General features: G+C 41.5%; 2 protein-coding genes across 7 annotated transcripts in view; both read left to right on the forward strand.

Moving 5' to 3' along the window:
* The first annotated feature begins 764 nt into the window (after nucleotides 1–764).
* The window catches only part of LOC138842286 (RAD52 motif-containing protein 1-like), a 31,084-nt gene continuing 11,654 nt past the window's right edge, over nucleotides 765–20,194 (forward strand). Inside the window, exons 1-5 of one of the 4 annotated variants that reach the window (XR_009560199.1) lie at nucleotides 765–885; nucleotides 1,266–1,445; nucleotides 4,493–4,615; nucleotides 6,117–6,215; nucleotides 14,350–14,421. Coding sequence is in view for 2 of the 4 variants with exons in the window: in XM_070044416.1 (XP_069900517.1) it covers nucleotides 790–885; nucleotides 1,266–1,445; nucleotides 4,493–4,615; nucleotides 4,990–5,158; nucleotides 6,117–6,259 (711 nt within the window). In the remaining 2 variants the exon portion in view is untranslated. Of the gene's footprint in view, nucleotides 886–1,265; nucleotides 1,446–4,492; nucleotides 4,616–4,989; nucleotides 5,159–6,116; nucleotides 6,260–14,349; nucleotides 14,422–20,194 lie in introns of those variants that run through there. The other 3 variants (XM_070044417.1, XM_070044416.1, XR_009560200.1) reach the window with 3 other exon arrangements.
* LOC115849272 (leucine-rich repeat-containing protein 37A2-like) overlaps nucleotides 4,524–20,194 on the forward strand; it is a 48,472-nt gene continuing 32,801 nt past the window's right edge. Inside the window, exons 1-2 of one of the 3 annotated variants that reach the window (XM_060289926.2) lie at nucleotides 4,524–4,615; nucleotides 14,350–14,421. In XM_060289926.2, coding sequence (XP_060145909.1) covers nucleotides 4,590–4,615; nucleotides 14,350–14,421 — 98 coding nt within the window. In that variant the 5' untranslated portion in view covers nucleotides 4,524–4,589. Of the gene's footprint in view, nucleotides 4,616–10,318; nucleotides 11,752–14,349; nucleotides 14,422–20,194 lie in introns of those variants that run through there. The other 2 variants (XM_060289923.2, XM_060289924.2) reach the window with 2 other exon arrangements.

Raw genomic sequence — 20,194 nt, forward strand, 5'->3', positions numbered from 1 at the left:
GCACAGATAATGGATACAATGAATAAATGGATACATACAATGAACGCAATGGATAATGATATGGATAATAAATCTATAGTTATTGGTTTGAAACAGTATCAAGATCCAAGTAATTCCTCCAAAGTCAACAATTTTTGAAGTAAAAGAGCTCAGAAGTAGGTAATGGGTGGGGCTAAGGGTCTGATATATTGAGGTGGAGAAAGTCATGGTGGGGATGGAGAAATGTGCTGGGTGATTTGGGAGTACTTTAGGAAAATGGGCTAGAAACCAGCTTTTTAAGAATTTCATACTAGACTGTTGATGGCTTTAATGTTATACCTTGATTTGCATATTTAAGACTCATGAAAACACTCAAGTCGAAGGATTGCATCTTTGGTGGTCATTTCTCACACAGAGTCAGGAAATCTAAATTTTTAAAGTTCAGTGGATAGTTAGCGCTAACTACTTAGTACTCTAGTCTTCTCTGGGAGTTTGAAGATGAAGCCAGCTGCTATAAACATGTCCGCACCATTCGATCCTGTAAACTCACACTTTGGACTCTACGCTAAAAATACACTTGAATAGAAACGCTAAACTTCAAAACTTCTGGGCGCGCGGGTTGCAGAAGGGGAACTAGAGGCAGAGGCAAGCCCGGAGTGGGAGGGGCGAGGGAGAGGTCCGAGCACCGCCCCCGTCCCACTCCCACCGAGCTGGCTCCGCCCCTCAGGCTCCCGCTTTAAAAGGCGCGTGCGCGCGTGCGCAGGCGCAGTCCGCTTGCGCCTCGAGCCGCGCACGCGCGGTAACGGTAGAATGGTGGAGTTGGTACCTTTTGCGGTTCCCGTCGCGGGTGACAAAACCTTGCTGGTGTGGGAGCTGAGCTCTGGACCCACGGCCGAGGCCTTGCAAGTGAGCCGAGCCGGGGCGGAGGGAGGGGTGGAGGAAGCCGCCCCGCGCCCCAGTAACTGGGCGCCCCAGGGTACTGCTTCAACACCTCATCTGCCTGTGGTCTCCGCTGAGAGGAATCTTAGTTCTAGAGCCGACCTGAGCAGTCAGCTCGCTCCCAGAGATTTTTGAGAGATAGTTCCCAACAGACGGCATTGCCTCCTAATGCTTCTCGAAGCTTAGGATTTCAGAGGGAAACTTGTTCATAAAATGAGAAGTGTTTGGAGTTGCCGGCTCACCACAGTTGCCTGTGGCGAAGGGCTGGGGGAATATAAGGGAATGGGCGGTTTGTTTTCCTGGGCGTGAAATTTCCTGCACTTACTTATCATGGGACCACCCTACAGCATTCTGTGTTCACAGTCTTCTCCCAGTTTGGCCTTCTGTATTCGGTCCGAGTCTTCCCAAACGCAGCAGTGGCCTGTCCTGGGTTCTATGGCATCATCAAGTTTTATTCAGCAAGGGATGCCCACAGAGCCCAAAAGGCATGCGACCAGAAGCAGCTTTTCCAGACATCTCCAGTGAAGGTGGGTCCAAATGTGGAATTCCTCGCTCTACCGGGATGAAGTGCTGAATTTAAAACTAATGGGCCATCGGGAATTCCCTGGCGGTCCAGTGTTAGGACTCTGCACTTTCACTGCTGAGGGCCCGGGTTCAACCCCTGGTCGGGGAACTAAGATCCCAGCGGCGGGGGCAGGGTGGGGTGGGGGGAAGGCCAACGTTTATACAGCACTGTGGTGTACAGAATGCTCTCAGATTCACTGCTCCAGTGATCCCCCAGTTCCCCAGATCTTTCTTTCTTTTTTTTAGATGAAGAAACTCGAAATCAGGATGGTTAAGTGACTTACTTAAGGTTCATGACAGTAAAGGAGGAAACTAGAGGCCAAACCCAAACTTAACTGATGTTAAACCCCATGTCATTTTATGCTGCCCCTTAATTTAAGAAATCTTCACAAGAGTCTTCCTTATATTTACTTTTACGTGGATTTCAAATGTGTGAGGTTGACAAACGTTTTTCATGAATTAATTTATTTATTTATTTATTTTTGGCTGCGTTGGGTCTTGTTGCTGCGCGCTGGCTTTCTCTAGTTGCGGCGAGCGGGGATTCCTCTTCCTTGTGGTGTGTGGGCTTCTCATCGCGATGGCTTCTCTTGTTGCGGAGCATGGGTTCTAGGCACGCAGGCCTTGGTAGTTGTGGCTTACGGGCTTAGTTGCTCTGCGGCATGTGGGATCTTCCCGCACGAGGGATCGAACCCGTGTCCCCTGCATTGGCAGGCGGACTCTTAACCACTGTGCCACCAGGGAAGTCCGGAGCTTGAGGAACTTTTGTCAGATGTAACATAAAGGAGGCTTCATCATCACTCTCAAACTGCCTATTCAGAACTCCCTTCACATTCCAGAAAATGGTTAAAATATTCTCTCATGCATTGTAGAAACCTTATTCCATATTAACATGCCATCAAATCTTACTTGCCCAGAATTAACATTTCATTATGTGCCTCCATTCAGCCACCATTCCTTTTTCAAGGACCTTTTCAATTCCTCTGAATAAGTGAATGAGGCTTAGATTTCCAGACCTTTCCCTTTATAATTGTGTGTCTTCTCTGATTGGTTTCTCGCTCTGGCTACTTCCTACTGACCTTGCTGCCTGTTCTTACCCATATTTCTTTACTCACTGAGTTCACCTTTATTGAATCTGAGAACTCTCCTCAGATGTGACTCCAGGTACACTACCTCCCACTTCTGTACCCTGTTTAACACCCTCTTCATCCTGGCTGTACTCCCTGGGATTGAAATGATTTTGTGCCAGGCATTCTTTTGTTTGCACACCCTGCGACCATTTCACATAACCACTCAGATATTACAGATGGTCCTGGAAAGATTATGAAACAGTTACTTGGTGTCAGTTGTGAGTAATGAGTTGTTTTCTCATATTGGACATTAAGACTATTGCATAAGCTTAGGTTCTGAGATTTTCACAGCATAAAGCTCGGCACTGATAGAATGTTCTACAAGTCACTATAGAGTTGAGAGGAAAGGGCATTCGTATTAGATTTCCTTATTTAATGCAGAGCCTTAGTTTACTGCCCACACGCCCGAAATTGTTACCCACTTTAATTATGCGTTCCTTTAAAATTTTATTTATTTATTTACTTGGTTGCACCGGGTCTTAGTTGCAGCAGGCAGGCTCCTTAGTTGTGGCTCGCAGGCTCCTTAACTGTGGTGTGTGAACTCTTAGTTGCAGCATGCATGTGAGACATAATTCACTGACCAGGGATCGAACCAAGGCCCCCTGCATTGGGAGCATGGAGTCTTAACCACTGCACCAGCAGGGAAGTTCCAATTATGTGTTCTTTTATTCATTGGCAGGTATACATCTTATCTTTTTTCCCCTGTAGTTTTTATAAATACAGAAAAGATAATAACATCTTAAAATAAAATGAAGGAAAGGCCTAATGTATCTGAGTTTTTCTCAGTAGCACGAAGGGATATGTTTGCCAGCAAGAACTGTGGCAAGGTTATCCCAGATGTCAACTGTCTCTACTACCCAGGGGCTCAGAGCCCTTCTGAAGCTTCCTAATTGTCCAGGACAGCTCCATTATGACTCACCGTACAGGGCCTATCCTCCCATGCAACACTCAACATTTAAAAATTAGTCTTCATTTCTCCTTCCCAGCAGGCAGCTTCAGTTGGAGGAAATAATTTCATTTTCTTATGTACTCATTCATTCATTCAGTCAACAGACCATCACTCCCCTATTATATGCCAAGACCTATGCTTGTTTCTGGTAACAAGGAAAGAATAATATACGGTTCCTTCAAGCACTTAAGGAGCTCGTAAACTAGTGACGGGGAAGATGCACAAACAAATCAAAGAATTAACAATGCTTTGACTTTCTTTGTATTATTTGAATTTTTATGACTGTATTTATATACTACACGCTGTTCAAAATGGAAATAGACATTTAAGAAAGAACTAGTGATGTAAAAACTCCACAGTGATATGTAAGCTATTGAGAGAGTTAAGACTGGAAATATTTGCACTCTCAAAGAAGCTTGTTAATGCAGATGAACCTCTAATTCTTTTGGTTGCTTTATTTACATTTAGAGAGGTATACGTATTCCCTCTTCTAACAGGGGTTAGTAACTTGGGGAGGGGGTGCTACAGATTAAGGTCCTAATTCAGTGGCAGGTCCATCTTATCTCCTCTTCAGCTCATATTCTCAAGCAGGAGCTACAGGATGAGACAACTAAAACAGTTCACTTCCTTTGCTTAACCCCAGCCCCATAATAGGCTTCTGCTGGGCTTCCTTGGTTGCTTTCATCATCACTTTCACCACCAGAGGTCAGGGAACCTTCCCGGTTAATCAGGGGCCCTGGAAATGATGCAGAAAAGTACTGACCTAAAAATAATAAATAACATTTATTTAGGGCTCACTGTGAACTCATTGCTTAAAATGTGCTACTTAATCTGCACAGCCCCTCTATGAAATTGGTATTGATAAATCTCAGGTATATCCAAAATAAGCCTCTATGTAGGGTTGTGATATTTTTACGTCTTTTATTGTCTTTAGGTTCGTCTCGGCACCAGTCATAAGGCGGTTCAACATAATACGCCTGCCCTAAACAGCTGCAGATGCCAAGAATTGGCAAATTACTACTTTGGTTTCCATGGGTGGTCAAAAAGGATCATCAAGGTAAACTCTGTAGACTTTCTTTGACTAACCAGACTCCTTTCAACACTGAACTCCTAGACTTTAGAGGGAAGAATAGAACAGGGCTATGGGGAGGAGATGTGAGAGGCTTCCACATGGAAGTATCTGAGCATTGGCCTGCCACCTAGAATTAGTGATAATCTCAATGACATAGATGGTGGTGTCCATAATTTTTCCAGTATTTTCATGGTATATAATAAAAAATAGTTGACCATATCTAATCATTCATTTGCAAGTCTCACTTGATTTTGAAGCTATAGCATACCTAAACTATTACCTGGGGTTGCTGGAGTTTAGTTTTTATTTCTAACAAGAGGATATTTTGAAGTCTAGCCTTTAATTCAAAATCCTAACAGCTTCAGGATCTTTCTAACCTTGAAGAAAGGGAAAAGGAAGATATTGTGACACCACTTCAGAAGCAAAGCCTCAAGTTCTTCTGTGCTTTAGAGGTGGTGTTGCCCTCCCACGAGTGCAGGAGTCCCGGAGTTGGCATGGCTGAGGAACCTTTGGATAAGTTGGAGGAAGGTCTGTTTTCCAATATGTGTGTGTATGGGGAGGTGAGGGAGTGGGATTTCTCTTTTTTCCTTTCTTTCTGAAACTCAACTTTTCAGATACATCATCACCATAGCTAAGCAACTAAAGCCCTGGGCAGAATTTTTCTGCCTGACAATGTAGGTTTTTATCTTAGGCAATACCTGACAGCACCTTAAACTTTAGAATTTTAGAACTGGCTGCCTGCCAGGAAGCTTAGGAGGAGGGAAAATTAGTTAGTTTTTGTGGTTTTTTTGGTTAATAATTTGTTATGTGCTAAAATAGTCCTTCAAATACAGATGTCTTCTGGCCTCCAGTTATCCCAACAAAACCATTGTCTAAAGATTGAAATAAACTCTTGTGTAAATGTTCAGTCCTTTGCTCCCATAGAAGGGCCTGAGCGGAAAAAGTAAATATAGATCCCTAGAAAGGGGATTCCGATTGGTGCTGAGTTTTTTCCTAGAATCCATGGCACTTGGGCTTAGGGTTTTAAGTCAGAGGCAGGGCTGTTAGCGAACGGAGTGGAGGAGGCTCCACCCTCCACCTGAGTGGGTGATGGTTGAGGAGAGGCCAGATCATCTGCACTACCACCAAATCTATCTCACTGTATGAATCCAGCCCTTCACGCACAGGAGAGCAGCGTCTGTAGCAGTGTAGCCTCAGCTTGTCCACTTGAAATCTGTGTGTCATATGCAATTTGTGCCACGTTCTTGGTTTTCATTTCCCATCGAGTATTTTAGGAACTTCCAGAATAGATCTGAGCAGTAAAAATGTGCCAAGCCAGGGTATACCTACAGCAGAGTCATTCAACCGCACCCCACTGTAGTGCCTGCCCTTGATCACTAAGGTAATGATCTAAGAATCACAGATGCATTTTTAGTTTTAAACACATAACCTAGACATCAGTTATTCAGACAGGCATTTTAAATTCATCTGTTTTGGTTGAATTTAGGGTCATTATCATTCCTTATGAAAAGGAAGGTAACCCAGAAGCTTGCTATTCAGAAGGCTATGACAGATGCATTCCAGAAACGGCTGATTGTGGTTTTAGGTAAGACCTTTCTGATTGTCCTTGAAGTACTTCAGTTTCAGTGAGCAAATAAACTTATTTGAAAAGTTAGTTAGATGGGGCTTCCCTGGTGGCGCAGTGGTTGAGAGTCCGCCTGCCGATGTAGGGGACGCGGGTTCGTGCCCCGGTCCGGGAAGATCCCACATGCCGCGGAGCGGCTGGGCCCCTGAGCCATGGCTGCTGAGCCTGTGCGTCCGGAGCCTGTGCTCCGCAATGGGAGAGGCCAGAACAGTGAGAGGCCCGCATACTGCAAAAAAAAAAAAAAAAAAAAAAAGTGAATTGGATGAAAATAATGGTTCTCTAAAACATTACGTATTCTTTCATTCACCAGATGCTTTCACAGCAGCAGTCTTAAATTTGTTCTTGGTGGCATTTATGAGAAAAACGACAGTGAATATTATTGTCCCCAGTGTTTAGATGTAGAATGACTTGCCTCAGTTCATACAGAAAGTGTTTGATCCAGTTCTTCCTCAACTGGTTGCTTATCATACAGAATAGTGTAGTGAGTATAAGCCTTGGACACCTGTGTTTGAGTCCTAACTTTGTCTCTTAGATTTATTTGTTGTTGTTGTTGCAATTTTAGGTTTTTCTAGCCAGAGACATTTGAAGGTGTTTAATATCTCTAAGCTGCAATTTCTTTATCTGCAAATAGGGTTAGTAATTCAGCTTACCACCTAATGGGGGATATTGTAAGAGTAAATGAGATGATGAATGTAAAAAGCTTAGAACTATGCCTGAAACATAGTAAGCAGACAAAATATATGGACTATTATCATTGTTGTTTTCTTGTTGAAGAGTTTATTAGATTATGTTTTTGGAATCAGTTTAATTTCAGTTTTCATTTCTGATATATTGGGTGAATATGATTCTTATATAATTATCGGATACGTTTGTGTGAGCCTTAAAAGTGGTCATGCTACTAAATACCGTTGATTGTGTTCCCTATCGAGTTATACAGCGGTGAGAATGTCACAGGCTGTGCCCAAAGGAAACTTTATGATTAGTAGATTCCTGGAACAGAATTGCTCCCCTGCTTCACAGCGCTGCAGGCTTAGAGACTGAGAAATCCTAGCTAAGTTTCAGAGACCTTATTTGCTTGTAAGAGTTGACCCTGCATTGGTCTTGGCCTTTCCGCCTGGGCAGTCCTTCCAATGAAGTTTGACTTCCCTGGTCATCAGGCTGAATCTCCACCAGCTGTCAACTCTGGGTAACAACCTTTAAGAACCAAACTAAATGTCTGGGTTGTTTGTCCCTAATTTGCCAAGGTATTCCTTATATGTACTCAAAACTCCTTAGACCAAAAAGCCTGGTGGCTCTAGCTTGCCTTGAGGAAAGCGGTGTTGTCCAAAGGGTACATGGGCCAGTTTCTGCCAGTAGAGTGTTCAAATGCTCTCTGTCTCTGTCTCCAAAGCTTTGTTCATTGTATCTGGTAGAATTTTGGTCCCAAGGAGTAGGCACTTGCCTTGCTTCTAACATGAAGTATCTATTATAGTCCAGTGGTATCTATCCCAGGTTTGAACTCACTTTGACCCCCACCTAATGCCTTCCTATTTCGTTGTATTGTGATTGAACATTTTTGTTTCCACAGCTTTTAATTCCTATGTCATTATTCCTTAGTTCTTATTTCTAAGATCATAAAGGTTTTTGAACCAAAGTTGATACTTGTTATATACTTTTTCACAAGTAATTATGATAAAAACGGAAGTGTCAGATGAGGGAACTTCTAGGAAAAAGCTATTATTTTCTGCTTTTGGAAATCAAAAGAATGTCTAATTATTGGGTGCTACCATTGTATACAGGAAGTTTTAGAACAAGAAACCTTGTGAATTGATCCTTGTTAGCTTTATTTCAGAAAGTGGTAAAGTAGCTGTGGCATATAGACCCTGTGAAGAGGCCACAGATGCTAGAACCTAAGAGGAGCTACAGGATTTCATTCAAGTATGTGGAGATAAAAACTCAAGGGGTACACAGCCAGTGTAGCCGTAATTCAAAGCACCCAGCAGGATTTGGAAGACTTTGGCATGTCTACTCAGCTCTGTCATCCTCAGGAAAAGGTGAAACTCTGAAACTGCTTTTGAGGCAGGGAATTTCTAGGACTTTTCCAAGTCCCGAGCCTTGTCTCTGGCCCCTTATTTGAAGTTTGGAGAGCAGGATTGAGGGCCATCAGTGTACATCTGCAGTTGTGGACACAGGAGAAGACACAGGCCTTTTAGAACTCCCCTCAAATAGAATTGCAAGGATATGGGAACAAAGTAACTATGGCCTTAAGTGTGATTATGCTACAGTGTTTAAAAACTATTCATACCTTTCAAGTAAGGTATATTACCCAGATCTCAGCATCTCATTTATATCCTGTGTTAAATATTTTGCCGAAGAACCTTACTGTAAACCAATTATATGAATGCCTCAAATTAGGGATTAAGTTGTCAACGTAATTTCTAAAAGAAAACATTAATGTACTGCATATAGGATTTTTATTAAAAAGGAGCAAAAAATGTGTTTCATGTCATTGAGAGCTGAATTTGGGGCTAGATTTCTGATGATTTAACTCACCCCAATGTTGCAAAGTTTGTTCTGAAGGGAAGAAAGTAGAGAAAGAAAAGGTGGTTATGTTCTGAAAAATGTAAAGATTTTGAAAGTTTTTCCTGTACAAAACAATTATTTTAATTCAATTTAAATCAGTCAAGGAAACTTCAGACGTATCCATGTTTGGGCTTTAAGAAGTCTAGCTTCCTGTGAAATGTGAGAGGAAAGGATTCCGTATTGATACTAAAGATTTCGGAAACCTGATTATAACAACAGATCCATTCCTAAATGAGGCCAATCTTGGAATCAGTTCCATTTAGAAACCATTATGTGCTAGGCACTGGAAATAAGATGAAGCTCCTTCTCTCTTGGAGTTTAGGTGTTAAAGGTGTACCAGACAATTAAAAAGGACTAAAATCAAATAGATTATGAAAAGGACTGTGAAGAAAGTAAATAGGGTGCTAGTTACAGTAGTTCAAGAAAATTACTTAACATGCTAACTTTAACATTCGAAGTGTCTTCTCCATGTGTGCACACAGGGTTGACCTCTGAAAAGTGACACTGTAGTTTTTTCTAGATTAATGGCTCTGTTGAGACAAGGTGGGGTGTGGGAAGTTTCCCCATGCTAATGTAAAGGGCCATTCACTTGGTTTTAGACTCTCTTTCCCAGAATGAATTGCTCACCTGCCCCAAACCCCTCCTACAGAAGTTCTGGAGTCATCACTGATTCAGTGGTAACCCCTAATAACAGAGTGGTGAATGAATAATGAGACGTGAATACTGAGAGTTTGGAGGAAATGGCAAACATTTTATTTTATTGTTTTTTATTTTTTAACATCTTTATTGGAATATATTTGCTTTACAATGGTGTGTTAGTTTCTGTTTTATAACAAAGTAAATCAGTTATACATATACATATGTTCCCATATCTCTTCCCTCTTGCGTCTCCCTCCCTCGCACCCTCCCTATCCCACCCCTCTAGGTGGTCACAAACCACCGAGCTGCTGTGACAAAGTGAGAGAATGGCATGGACATATATACGCAACATTTTCGAATAATTGTAAGGTGTGTTCCCCTCCCGCCACCCAACTGGTGCTCATTTCCTGGTCAGCAACTCTTCTTGTCAGTTGTGTGGCCAAAGGGAGGAAGAATGTCTCTTAGACTTCAGCTCTGAGGAGGAAGAGTTCAGATTGCCAGAACTGGATTAGCACTTTTGAATTTCCCAGAATGCTACGTCCTGTGGTTTCCTTGGGAAGCTCTGCATCCTTCCCAACCCCTCTCCACCCCTGGGCTGCTGGAGTTTGGGGCCACTGGGGACTGCAGCCCAAATCCCGCCTCATTGTTTGGGGCCAGGGAGGGCAGGGAGGGGTTGGGAAGAGGGCCCGGCAGGAGGTAAGTGTCGCCTTTGCAAGGGGAAGGATGGCTTGGGCCCTGGGGACTCTGGGCAAAAGGCCCACTCTGGTGGCGCGGATTGGATCTCCGCACTAACCTAATAAAGGTGGCGTAACTAAAGATGTCATAAATAACGGGTGGAACGTTAGGCGGGGGAGGGGCGCGCGGTTGCTAACCTGAGCGCTCGCGTCGGCGCTGGCATAGCGGTTCAGCTCGGACACAGGATGTGGCTCCGGCTCCTCACTGGCCTGGGTCACTGTGCCTGCGACCCGCCGCACGTTGTGTCCCGGCTACGCCTTTGGTTGCCACGGCTCTTCCTCACGTGGCTACAACTGTGGCTTCAAGTCCAGGCAGTTCAGCCTCCGGAGTGGGCCCTGGGCCCCGTCCAGGTGACCCCCAACCCCCCGCGGCTGACAGAGGCTTGGTCTTCATACGCCTCAGACCCCCCTCCCAAATTGCCCCATGCCCTTACACCCCTGGCAGAAGCCGGGGGCTTTAATTACTTGACGTCCTGGTCTCCATTCAAGATGTTGGCCCCGCCTCATCGGGAGTTGACTGAGACTGAGGCTCCATACCCGGACACGGATTCCGCGAGTGTAGTTTTCTCTCCAGAGCATCCTGTGCCGACAGTTTCTCCTCCAGGTCAGGATCAAGCTCAGCTTCTGCAGCGGCCCGATGTCTCTGTTAAACCTGTGGGTCTTGCACTGATCGTAACTGCAGCGTTCACTAATGAGCTTGAAACTCCTCCACCCCAACAAGAAACCTCGGCTCAGTCTACAGTGTCCTCTGAGCAGTTGGAACCTTTGTCAGTCTGGCAGGAATTTTCAGAGCAGCATCCAATCCCCTCTGAAAATGTTGAACTTTTTCCAGTTCACCAAGGAGCCCCAATTCAACCACCGTACCCCGAGGTGACATTTCCAAATCCAGAGCAAGTTCAGGCTCGCCACCCAACTTTGATTGAGGTCACAATTCAACCATTGGACCTTGGACTGACCAGAAGGCCAGAACCCAGTAAGGAGGGTGAACCTTCTCCAGTCATGCAGGAGACCTTAACCCAGCCTGCAGAACCACCTAAGGAGGTTTTTGTAGCTCAGCCTCCAGTATATCACAATCCAATAGTTCCAACACCGCATCAGGATCACACTGAGCCTCCAACATCACCCAGTATCACAGTTAAACCTTTGAACCTGGAGCTGACCACAACTCCAGAACCTACTACAGAGTCTGAACATTCTACAGCCCGGCAGCAGACTACAGCTCCCCCTCCAAAACACCCTGAGGTGACGCTTGCACAACCAAACCTGTCTCAAGTCACAGTTTCACCTGTGGACCTGGGAGTTAACGTATCTCAGCAACCAAGGCCATCTGAGACGGTTCTTTTTCCTTCGACTCAGTATTCAGTATCCACAGGTCTTCCTGGTGTAAGATATACCCCAGAAAAGAAGCAGCCAGGGCAGAATGCCACCACAAACATCAGCATATGTGAGCTCTGTACCTGCAAAAATGAGACGCTGTCGTGTGTTGGTCTCAGCCCAAAGCAGAAGCTCCACAGAGTGCCTGAGCCAGAGCCTGACGCCTACAACGGCACCTTCACCATCCTGTAAGAATCGCCTTTCCTCATTTGTTCTCTGCATCCTGCCTGACAATGCAGCCTTTCTTCAGGTCTTCCTGGGCCCTCCTTATCTCCCCAATCCACATTGACTGACTTTGTGTTTCCACCTTTTGTTTGTCAATGATTCCTTATCTTCATTCTTCTTACTATTTTTCCCTCTCCTCCAGTCTTGTAATTGGCCGTATTTTTTCCGTCTCCATTTTTTACCCCATTATTTAATTCCTTAACATCTACTCTTCTCCCATCTTTACTCCATCCTCTTTACAGCAACATGTCCCTCTCCCCATCTCTTTGGTGGTAATACGACAATGTGGTTAAGAGTAGAGATTCCGGGGCTTCCCTGGTGGCGCAGGGGTTGGGCGTCCGCCTGCCGATGCAGGGGACGCGGGTTTGTGCCCCGATCCGGGAGGATCCCACATGCCGCGGAGCGGCTGGGCCCGTGAGCCATGGCCGCTGAGCCTGCGCGTCCGGAGCCTGTGCTCCGCAACGGGAGAGGCCACAGCAGTGAGAGGCCCGCATACCACAAAAAAAAAAAAAAAAGAGTAGAGATTCCGGAGCCAGACTACCTGGGTTTGAACCCAGGTCTGTCATTTATTAGCTTTATGACTCAACTTCCTCATCTGTAAAATGGGGATTATGGTAGTCATCGTCTCACAGGATGACTCCTATGGCTGCTAAATCTCCCAATGACTCCAATCTCATTGGGAGATTTAGATGAGTTAATATTGGTAAAGCTCTTCTATCAGTGCCTAGCATATATTTTAGTGTTAGCTATTATTATTATTCAGTCCCTCAGTTATATCTAGAACTCATCTTTGTCCCCTGGCTTTCTATATGTAGCACCCATTTTGTGCCCAACCCAGGGCTAAGTACTGTGGGAGCCACAGAAGTACATGTCATTGTCTCCAGAACATGACAATGACAAGTGGGAAGAAAGGGGATATGCCTTAAAAGGGAGGTAATATATAATTATTAAGAGAAATACAGATACGTGCTGTAATTCACCAGAACCTGTAATCACAGGGGTGTGGAGGTGACAGAAGGCTGCATGGATAAGCTAAATCTTTAGCTGGGACTTCAAGATTGGCTGTGATTTGTCAGAAAAATAATAGGCAGTACAGTCTAGGCAAAGGTGTGACTGCAGGGATGATCAGAATGTATTAGATTAGTCTGGCTGTGAAGAATTGGGTTAGGCAACAATGAAAGATAAGATTATAAAATATCTTGACTATCGGCAACGGGGGTTTGAAAGTTATGCTGTGAGATATGGGGAGCCGCTGCAAGTATTCAAGCAAGAGAGACAAACGATTAAAGCAAGAGGCTGATTTTAGATTTCATATGTAGAGCGACCTAGAGAGGAAAGCTTGGTTCAGGGAGACCAAATAGAATGCTTTAGCAAAATCTAGGAGTAAAGTGAGAAGGGGCCGAATTAGAGTGGTTGTGATGGAAGTAGAAAGAAAATCCTGAGAGTACTACAGAAAACCTGACAAGATGTAGTAATTGACTAGAGTTGGGGGATTGTAGTACAGCAAAGAGAAAAATCACATGTGTTGATGGGCAGAATGATGGTGGTATAATAGGTGGAAATACAGCAGTTGGGAAGCAGAGTCAGTTTGAGGGAGATGAGTTCAGTCTTAGGCATCTTTTATTGGTGAGCATAAAGCAACCAGAAGGCTCTGTTTGAGTGGAAATGTCCCTCAGGCAGATGGGCAGACAGGTATCCGTTTTGACTTATTTCTGACTCCCGTGAAAAATGTGCATATAAACTGAATAGTTCCATTGTTGCTGAGGGAAGAGGGCAAAACTAAAGCTAAAGATTCAGTCATCCACTGAGTTAGTGGTGCAAACCGAACCTCAGGCATTTAACAGCTTCTTTTAAACATGTCTAATTCATGGATACATTCTCACTGTTTAAAAAAAGAAATGCCACAGAAGTATATAGGATAAAATGTGAAAATTCCACCCCACCTTCCCTACCACCAATAAGGTAACTCCTGTTACTGTTTTGATGTGTGTCCTTCCTTCCGATCTCTTTCCTTTGCATTTTGTTCCCCTAATGAGGTAATAACTTTACTCCTTGTTCAGTGACTTGTGCTTTTCCCTAGGCAATATGTTTAAGAGATATTTTTGTATTAGTCCCTCTAATTTCTAATTGCCTTGCCCGTATCCTTCTAACACCTGGAGAGATTCTGAGGGCACTGAGCCAAAGCTTTGGTGTTGCCTGCCATAGGATTTCTTAATATTTATTTGCTGATATTGATAAATGTTTGCCATTTTTCTCATTGATTTGTAGGAGTCATTTTAGACACATAAATGATTTTGGAAAAAAAGTAACTGGCATTATGTATCCAAGAATTTGGACAGATAGGAAGTTCAGGTTCTGAGGAGATGCCTCATTGTTTGTGCCAGTGGCCTCACAGTATGCTTTTATTAATTGTGCACACTGGGAAGCTGGGAAGCTGTGGGAATTAAAAAGCTGGTCTTTTCTGCATTTGAATATTCCCTACATGGTGGCCATGATTCTTTTCCTTATTTTCTACATTCTTTTTCTACCTATTCAAGCATATGAACTGTGTTTCTTCACAGAAATTTCCAAGGAAACTCTATTTCTTACCTTGATGAAAGTATATGGAAGGCATACCGCTGGGCTGAGAAGCTGTGAGTATACTCTCCCCAAATATGAATACAAAAAGCTAACTGCATTGTAAGATCCTTCTTGGTCCAGAATTTGAGGTCAATACCTGTGAGCAAAGGTACTTCCCCTTCCATAGCCCAAAGCAACCTAATGATTGAAATTCTATGTTTATTTAAAAAATTAAATTTGGCAGGACCTCTTGAAAACCAGTAAGAGACAATTTAAACTTATTTTCCATTATACAAGTAATACATGATTGTATTCTCAATATATAACAATGAAATAACAGGTATAGTGAAAACCCTCCTTTTGCCCTAGTCCCACACCCGCTACTTTGAGTTTAGTATTAATCCTTCCAGACTCTTTTCCATACGTTTGAGTACATACATATTTACAGATAGCAAAAGAGGTTTGTGTGTTTTTCTTATCATTTTTTACATAATTAACATCCTGAAACTTGATTCCTTCATTTCCTGATATGTCTTAGATTTCTTTCCTTCCCAGTTCATAGAGGGTTACCCCATTCCTTTAAACTCCTGCATAATATTCCATAGTATGAATGTGTTACAGTTTAATAATGCCCCTATTGAAGGATGTTTAGATTATGACCAGTTTTCTTGTTACTTGCATTGCTGCAATGAATATCCTTGTACGTGCATTTTTGTGAGCCTGGTCATTTATTTCTATAGAATATTTATCTAGAAATGGGATTGTTGGGGTGAAGACTATTTAGATATAAAATTTTATTTGCCCTCAAAAAGTTATGCCAGAAAAAAAAAAAAAAAGTTGTGCCAGCTTACCCTCCAGTCACCATGCTGTGATGACATTCATTTCCCCACACCCTTCCACCACTGGAGATTCTCACTTTTTTTTTTTTTTTTTGCTAATCTGACAGATGAATAAAAGGGGTCCCGTCTGAATTTGAATTTTCTTATTATTTGTGAAATTAAATATCTTTATATGTTTACTGAACATTTGTATTTTATCCCTGAATTGTCTGTCCTTTCCCCATTTTTCTGTTACTATTTTTTTATTGATTTGTAGTAAAAGTCAGTTTAGATACATAAGTTATTTTGGAAAAAAAACATTCCAAGTAATTTTCATGACAGTCTGTGGTCATATCCTTAGTTCAACTTGAATAGACGTCATAAATGACTTCTGAATTAATAATAAAAGACATAACAGTCAATCTAAAAACTGGTATTATGACCACCCTTAAAGATATGCCCCCTTAGTCTGATATCTTATTGGAAATGAAAAAAATGCTAGAACCAAGCACTTTTTTTAATTTACAGATTTCCTAAATACTATATGTAGTTTATATTTCCCGTGATAGTACCTAACTTGGAGATTTTATTTCCCAATCTTGTAAGAAAAATGAAAGTCATTTGGCACAAGAAACAGATAATTTCCTCTGGGAGTGGAGGGGGGGTGGTAGACTGAGGGACAGAGGTAAGAGAAAAAGTTTGAATTGTGTGCTACATATTTTTGGAATTTTGAGATGTGAATATATATTACATATTTTTTAAAAATAAATTGAAATTAAAAATTAATTTTTGAAAAGCATGTGTTTGGGAGGCGGTACACTATAACATGAGTCTGGTAAGGTTTGAAGATTTCTAAGTCAGCTTGAGGTTTATACCTTATAAGCAGAGGTTCCTGACTTGAGGTCAGTGGTTCCCCAAAGCAGAATTTCTTAACCTCCCTCCTGCTTCCCCGTGTATAACTCTTTGGCAAGCTGCAGAAGCTTATGTTCTTGGGATAATGTTTTAAAATGTATAGTAAGTCAAAATATATAGAAAAACAAAGGAAACCAACTATATTGAAATAGTTTTCAGAATATTTTTAAAATTAGTGAAATAGTAATAAATATGCTTCTCTTAACGCTTTAAATAAGAAGATATAGTGGTAGGTCTAATAAATGTTATAACTCCAGGGTAGTGATGAGAATAAATGATATTTCGAGGTATCTGCAGCATATACGTGATATGAAATGACCTGTGATTTCTATTGGGGACCAAATTAACTATACTGCTGATCTACTGTGGTTCGTTGCCTACATTCATAATGGAAGGAAGTGCTGATTTTAGTTAGAGATTTGTGAAAACTGAGATGTAATTTTATTTCCCATCCAAGTTTGGCACTCTGGATTCAGTCCTCTCTATTCACAGACCTCTGCCCTAAAAGGATGATCCACAAGTCGAAATTGCGTGCACACTTTTGCGTGTGTTCAAGAAAGTGCAGTTTTTTAGGGAAAAGCATCATTGCTTTTATGAAATTCTCAAAGGATTCTTGTCTCAAAAGATTGAGTCACAAATGTAGGGGAGAAAAAAGACATTTCTTTTCCTGTAATTATCCTCATGAGTGAGGATAAATGGATAATTTGTTTTAAATAAAAGTATCTGATAGTTGATAATTTGTCACTTTCTGAATTCATTCAATAAATATTTTTCGAGTATGTACTATATGCCACGAACTGTTTTACATGCTAGGGTTACAGGTCCAAGAATGAAACAGCCCAAGTATCCCAGTTCTCAGGGGGTTTACAAATAAATAGAAATAAGTATATAAGTGTAATAAATAGATAGATATAATTTCAAGCATTGCTAAGTACTTTGGAGAGAAAGAAAGCAGGGGAAGGAGAGTAAATCAGTTCCAGAAAGGCCTATTGTTTGCATTATATATATAGTTAAATCAATCAAACAAACAAACCCTGAGCCCTCTCAATTTCCTAGAAGTTTCAGAGGTGGAGAGAAGGGTAATTGTCAGTATTACAGAATCAAGAATGAATGTGAAGTTCAGAAGGTTGCCTTAGACCTGAACCCTGGTCTTTCTTAAATGTTACTTCATGCCTAGTTTTGATATTTCATGGTGTGAGAAAGTTTTAGATCTGGCTGTAACTCTGATTCCCCATAGTTTTAAAATTTTTTCTTCAGTCAAGATGAATATTTGAAGTTCTACAGATTAAGGTATTTTATTTCAGTTATTGCTTATTTGAAGCCACTTTTTGGGTAATTTTTTGGTGACTGACTCATTCTCAGTCTAAATTTTACTTCCAGGCTGAATTTACCATTGTTATTTAAAATTTCTACTGTCCTGTCGTGCAAACATCTTCACAGAAAGAAACCCAATTAATTTGAAATACATACTGTTTGGTTACCCCCTGTCCAACCATGATATTCAAACTCCAACCAGTCTGATATGGGCATCAGCCAATCACAGAAGACAGTGTCATAAAGAGTTGAGGATCGACCCCATCTCTTTGCTGTACTTACTGAATCCTTGTCAACTTTCAAAGTTATAATTAGTATATATGAGTTCCACTTTTGTGCAGCTGTTTTTCATAGACCATCATTTCCTGTGACGTTTGTATATCATTTATGGTATATACATACAGATTTGTTTTTTCCTACCTTTGATGGTATGAAAAGGGTTACCATACATGTTGTTGGACATATTGATTTGGTGTTTTTCTTTTTGAATCATTTCCATGGAAATACGAAACCACGACTTACAGGTGAGAAAACAATCAATCTTAGCACCATCTGTTGAACATTCCCCCTATCATGTATTCTGACAATCACTGCGATTCCTCCTAAAATGGTGAATTTCAAATTGAGGTCAGGGTCTTTGAATCACGCTCAGGGATCCAAGAGTTCTCTGTGGGAATTGAAGCCTTTTGTGATTTTGTTTTAGTGATCTTTTAAAAATGTGTGTGACTATATTCTCTATAATATGAACCACCTTAATAACTGAGTTGCAGAGTTTCCAGGTAGTAATATTTTAATTCACATAAGCTATGAGTAAAGAATTAACTTATGAGCTGGAATTAAGCTATGAGCTGGAATTAATATAAATATGTGACCAAGAGACACTGTGAGTGAAAAGCAGAACGTTTTAAATGCAGAATTCAGTGGAGATAGTTTCACAAGGCAACATAGCCTGTGCTCAGATCCCCAAGGCTCCTGAAGGATGTACCACTGTTAATATCACCTGCAAGGAAGGGGATTCTTCCAGGCAAGAGAAACCTACCTTTGACGTCTTATAGAGGTCCTTCTATACTGGCTCTCTCCACCACTCCCTCACTCCACTCTTGGGATACAGGCTATGTGCCTTCCTGCTTATCAGATATAAGAGACTGGTGCAAAACACCACCCCCTCCTCCCCACAGCATGTTCCTAGTCTTTAGTGTGAGACCAGGGGAAGCAAAGTGCTTAACATTCCTCAGGCAGACCCAGGGGTCAGGCTTGACTGTGAATCCTTCCTGCTCCCTTCATTCTGCATTCTTGAGAAGTAATTGGCTGGATCTCTCAGTTTCCTAATTTATTCTTTAACTGTCATTTCTGCTGCTCATATACTGAGTTTTCTTTAATTATTGCTAACACTTTTCATTCGTATATTCCTGAGTTGATTAATGGATGCATTATCTGCTTACATCTGTCTGAGGGTAATAATTGTGCTGTCCTATGGTCCTCTTGTGCTTTGTTAACTCTGATTCATTGGCTATAAGCTCTTTTGTTTGTTTTTGTTTTCTGTCCTTAATGGAGTTGGCTTTGTCACATTGTTTGGTCATTCCTGAGTGTAATTCATCTTTGTAGTTGAGATTCTACTGCGTTTGTTTCCCAGCTTTAGGGGAGAAGTGAAATGAGCTGTTGGGGCTTATTACTCCCAATGGGTTCCCCTGAGAATAAGGCCGAGGTGGAAGGTGCCTTCTAGTGGCTAGTCAGGGAGTGCATACCTTTCTTCCAGGGTTCTGGGACCTTGCCCCCTTGCTAACACCAATTGCTCCTGCCTAGAGGAAGACACTTTTGCTTCCTGGATCAAGGAGGGAAGATGTGGGGTTGATGTGTGCTGTAGGCTGCTCCTACCACACTATTCCAACGGATCACCCTGTAGGTAGCTCCGGGCCGTTTCTGGTAAGGGGGCATTTGTGCAGCTGCTCCCACACATTGAGCTAAGGTTGTGAATTTTATGTTATATCTTTTGTATCATTCTTAGCGATTTTGGTGGAAGTTGAAGGGGTGGAGACCTGACATGTTTCAACCTGCCAGCTTGAAATAGCACAACTTCTTAGGAAACAATTTTGTATTCCTATTACATCCTAGACAAACTCAGGCAAATATGTATCAGGATACAAATAAAAAGAATGTTCAAAGCAGTATTCTTTTTAATAAATAAAAACTAGAAAAATCTCAGTATACACCGACAGTTGAATGAATAAAGTGTGGTATGATCATACTTAGAAGTCATACACTTCATCAGAAACATAACGCAAGCCACATAAGTAATCTTAAATTTTCTGGTAGCCACTTAAAAATAAAAGTAAAATGAAACAGATGAAGTAAATGTGAATATCTTTTACTTAACCCTTATATCCAAAATATTATCATTTTAACATGTAATCATCATATACATTATTAATAAGATATTTACATTGTTTTCATACTAAGTACTTAAAAATATCCTAAGTAATATCGTATCTACATGTCTCGATATAAAAATTAATGAAAGAGTTTACATTTCTTTCCCATACTAACTCCTTGAAATCACAATTTGGTTGCTAAATTTTATTACAAATACTTGATCAGCATTTAGATTTTATAAAATTTACAGTCGAAAAAGTATTATCACATATGCAAATTGTTGCTAACATAAACATTTTCCAATAATTACACTGTCAGTTTTTTACATTTTAATTTTAGAATAATTAAAGTTAATTAAATTAAAAATTCAACTCCTTAGTCACATTAGCCACTTTCAAATACTCAGAAGCCTCAGGTGGTTGGACATGCAACA

The sequence above is a fragment of the Globicephala melas genome, chromosome 20, assembly GCF_963455315.2.
Source record: "Globicephala melas chromosome 20, mGloMel1.2, whole genome shotgun sequence".
NCBI lineage: Eukaryota > Metazoa > Chordata > Mammalia > Artiodactyla > Delphinidae > Globicephala > Globicephala melas.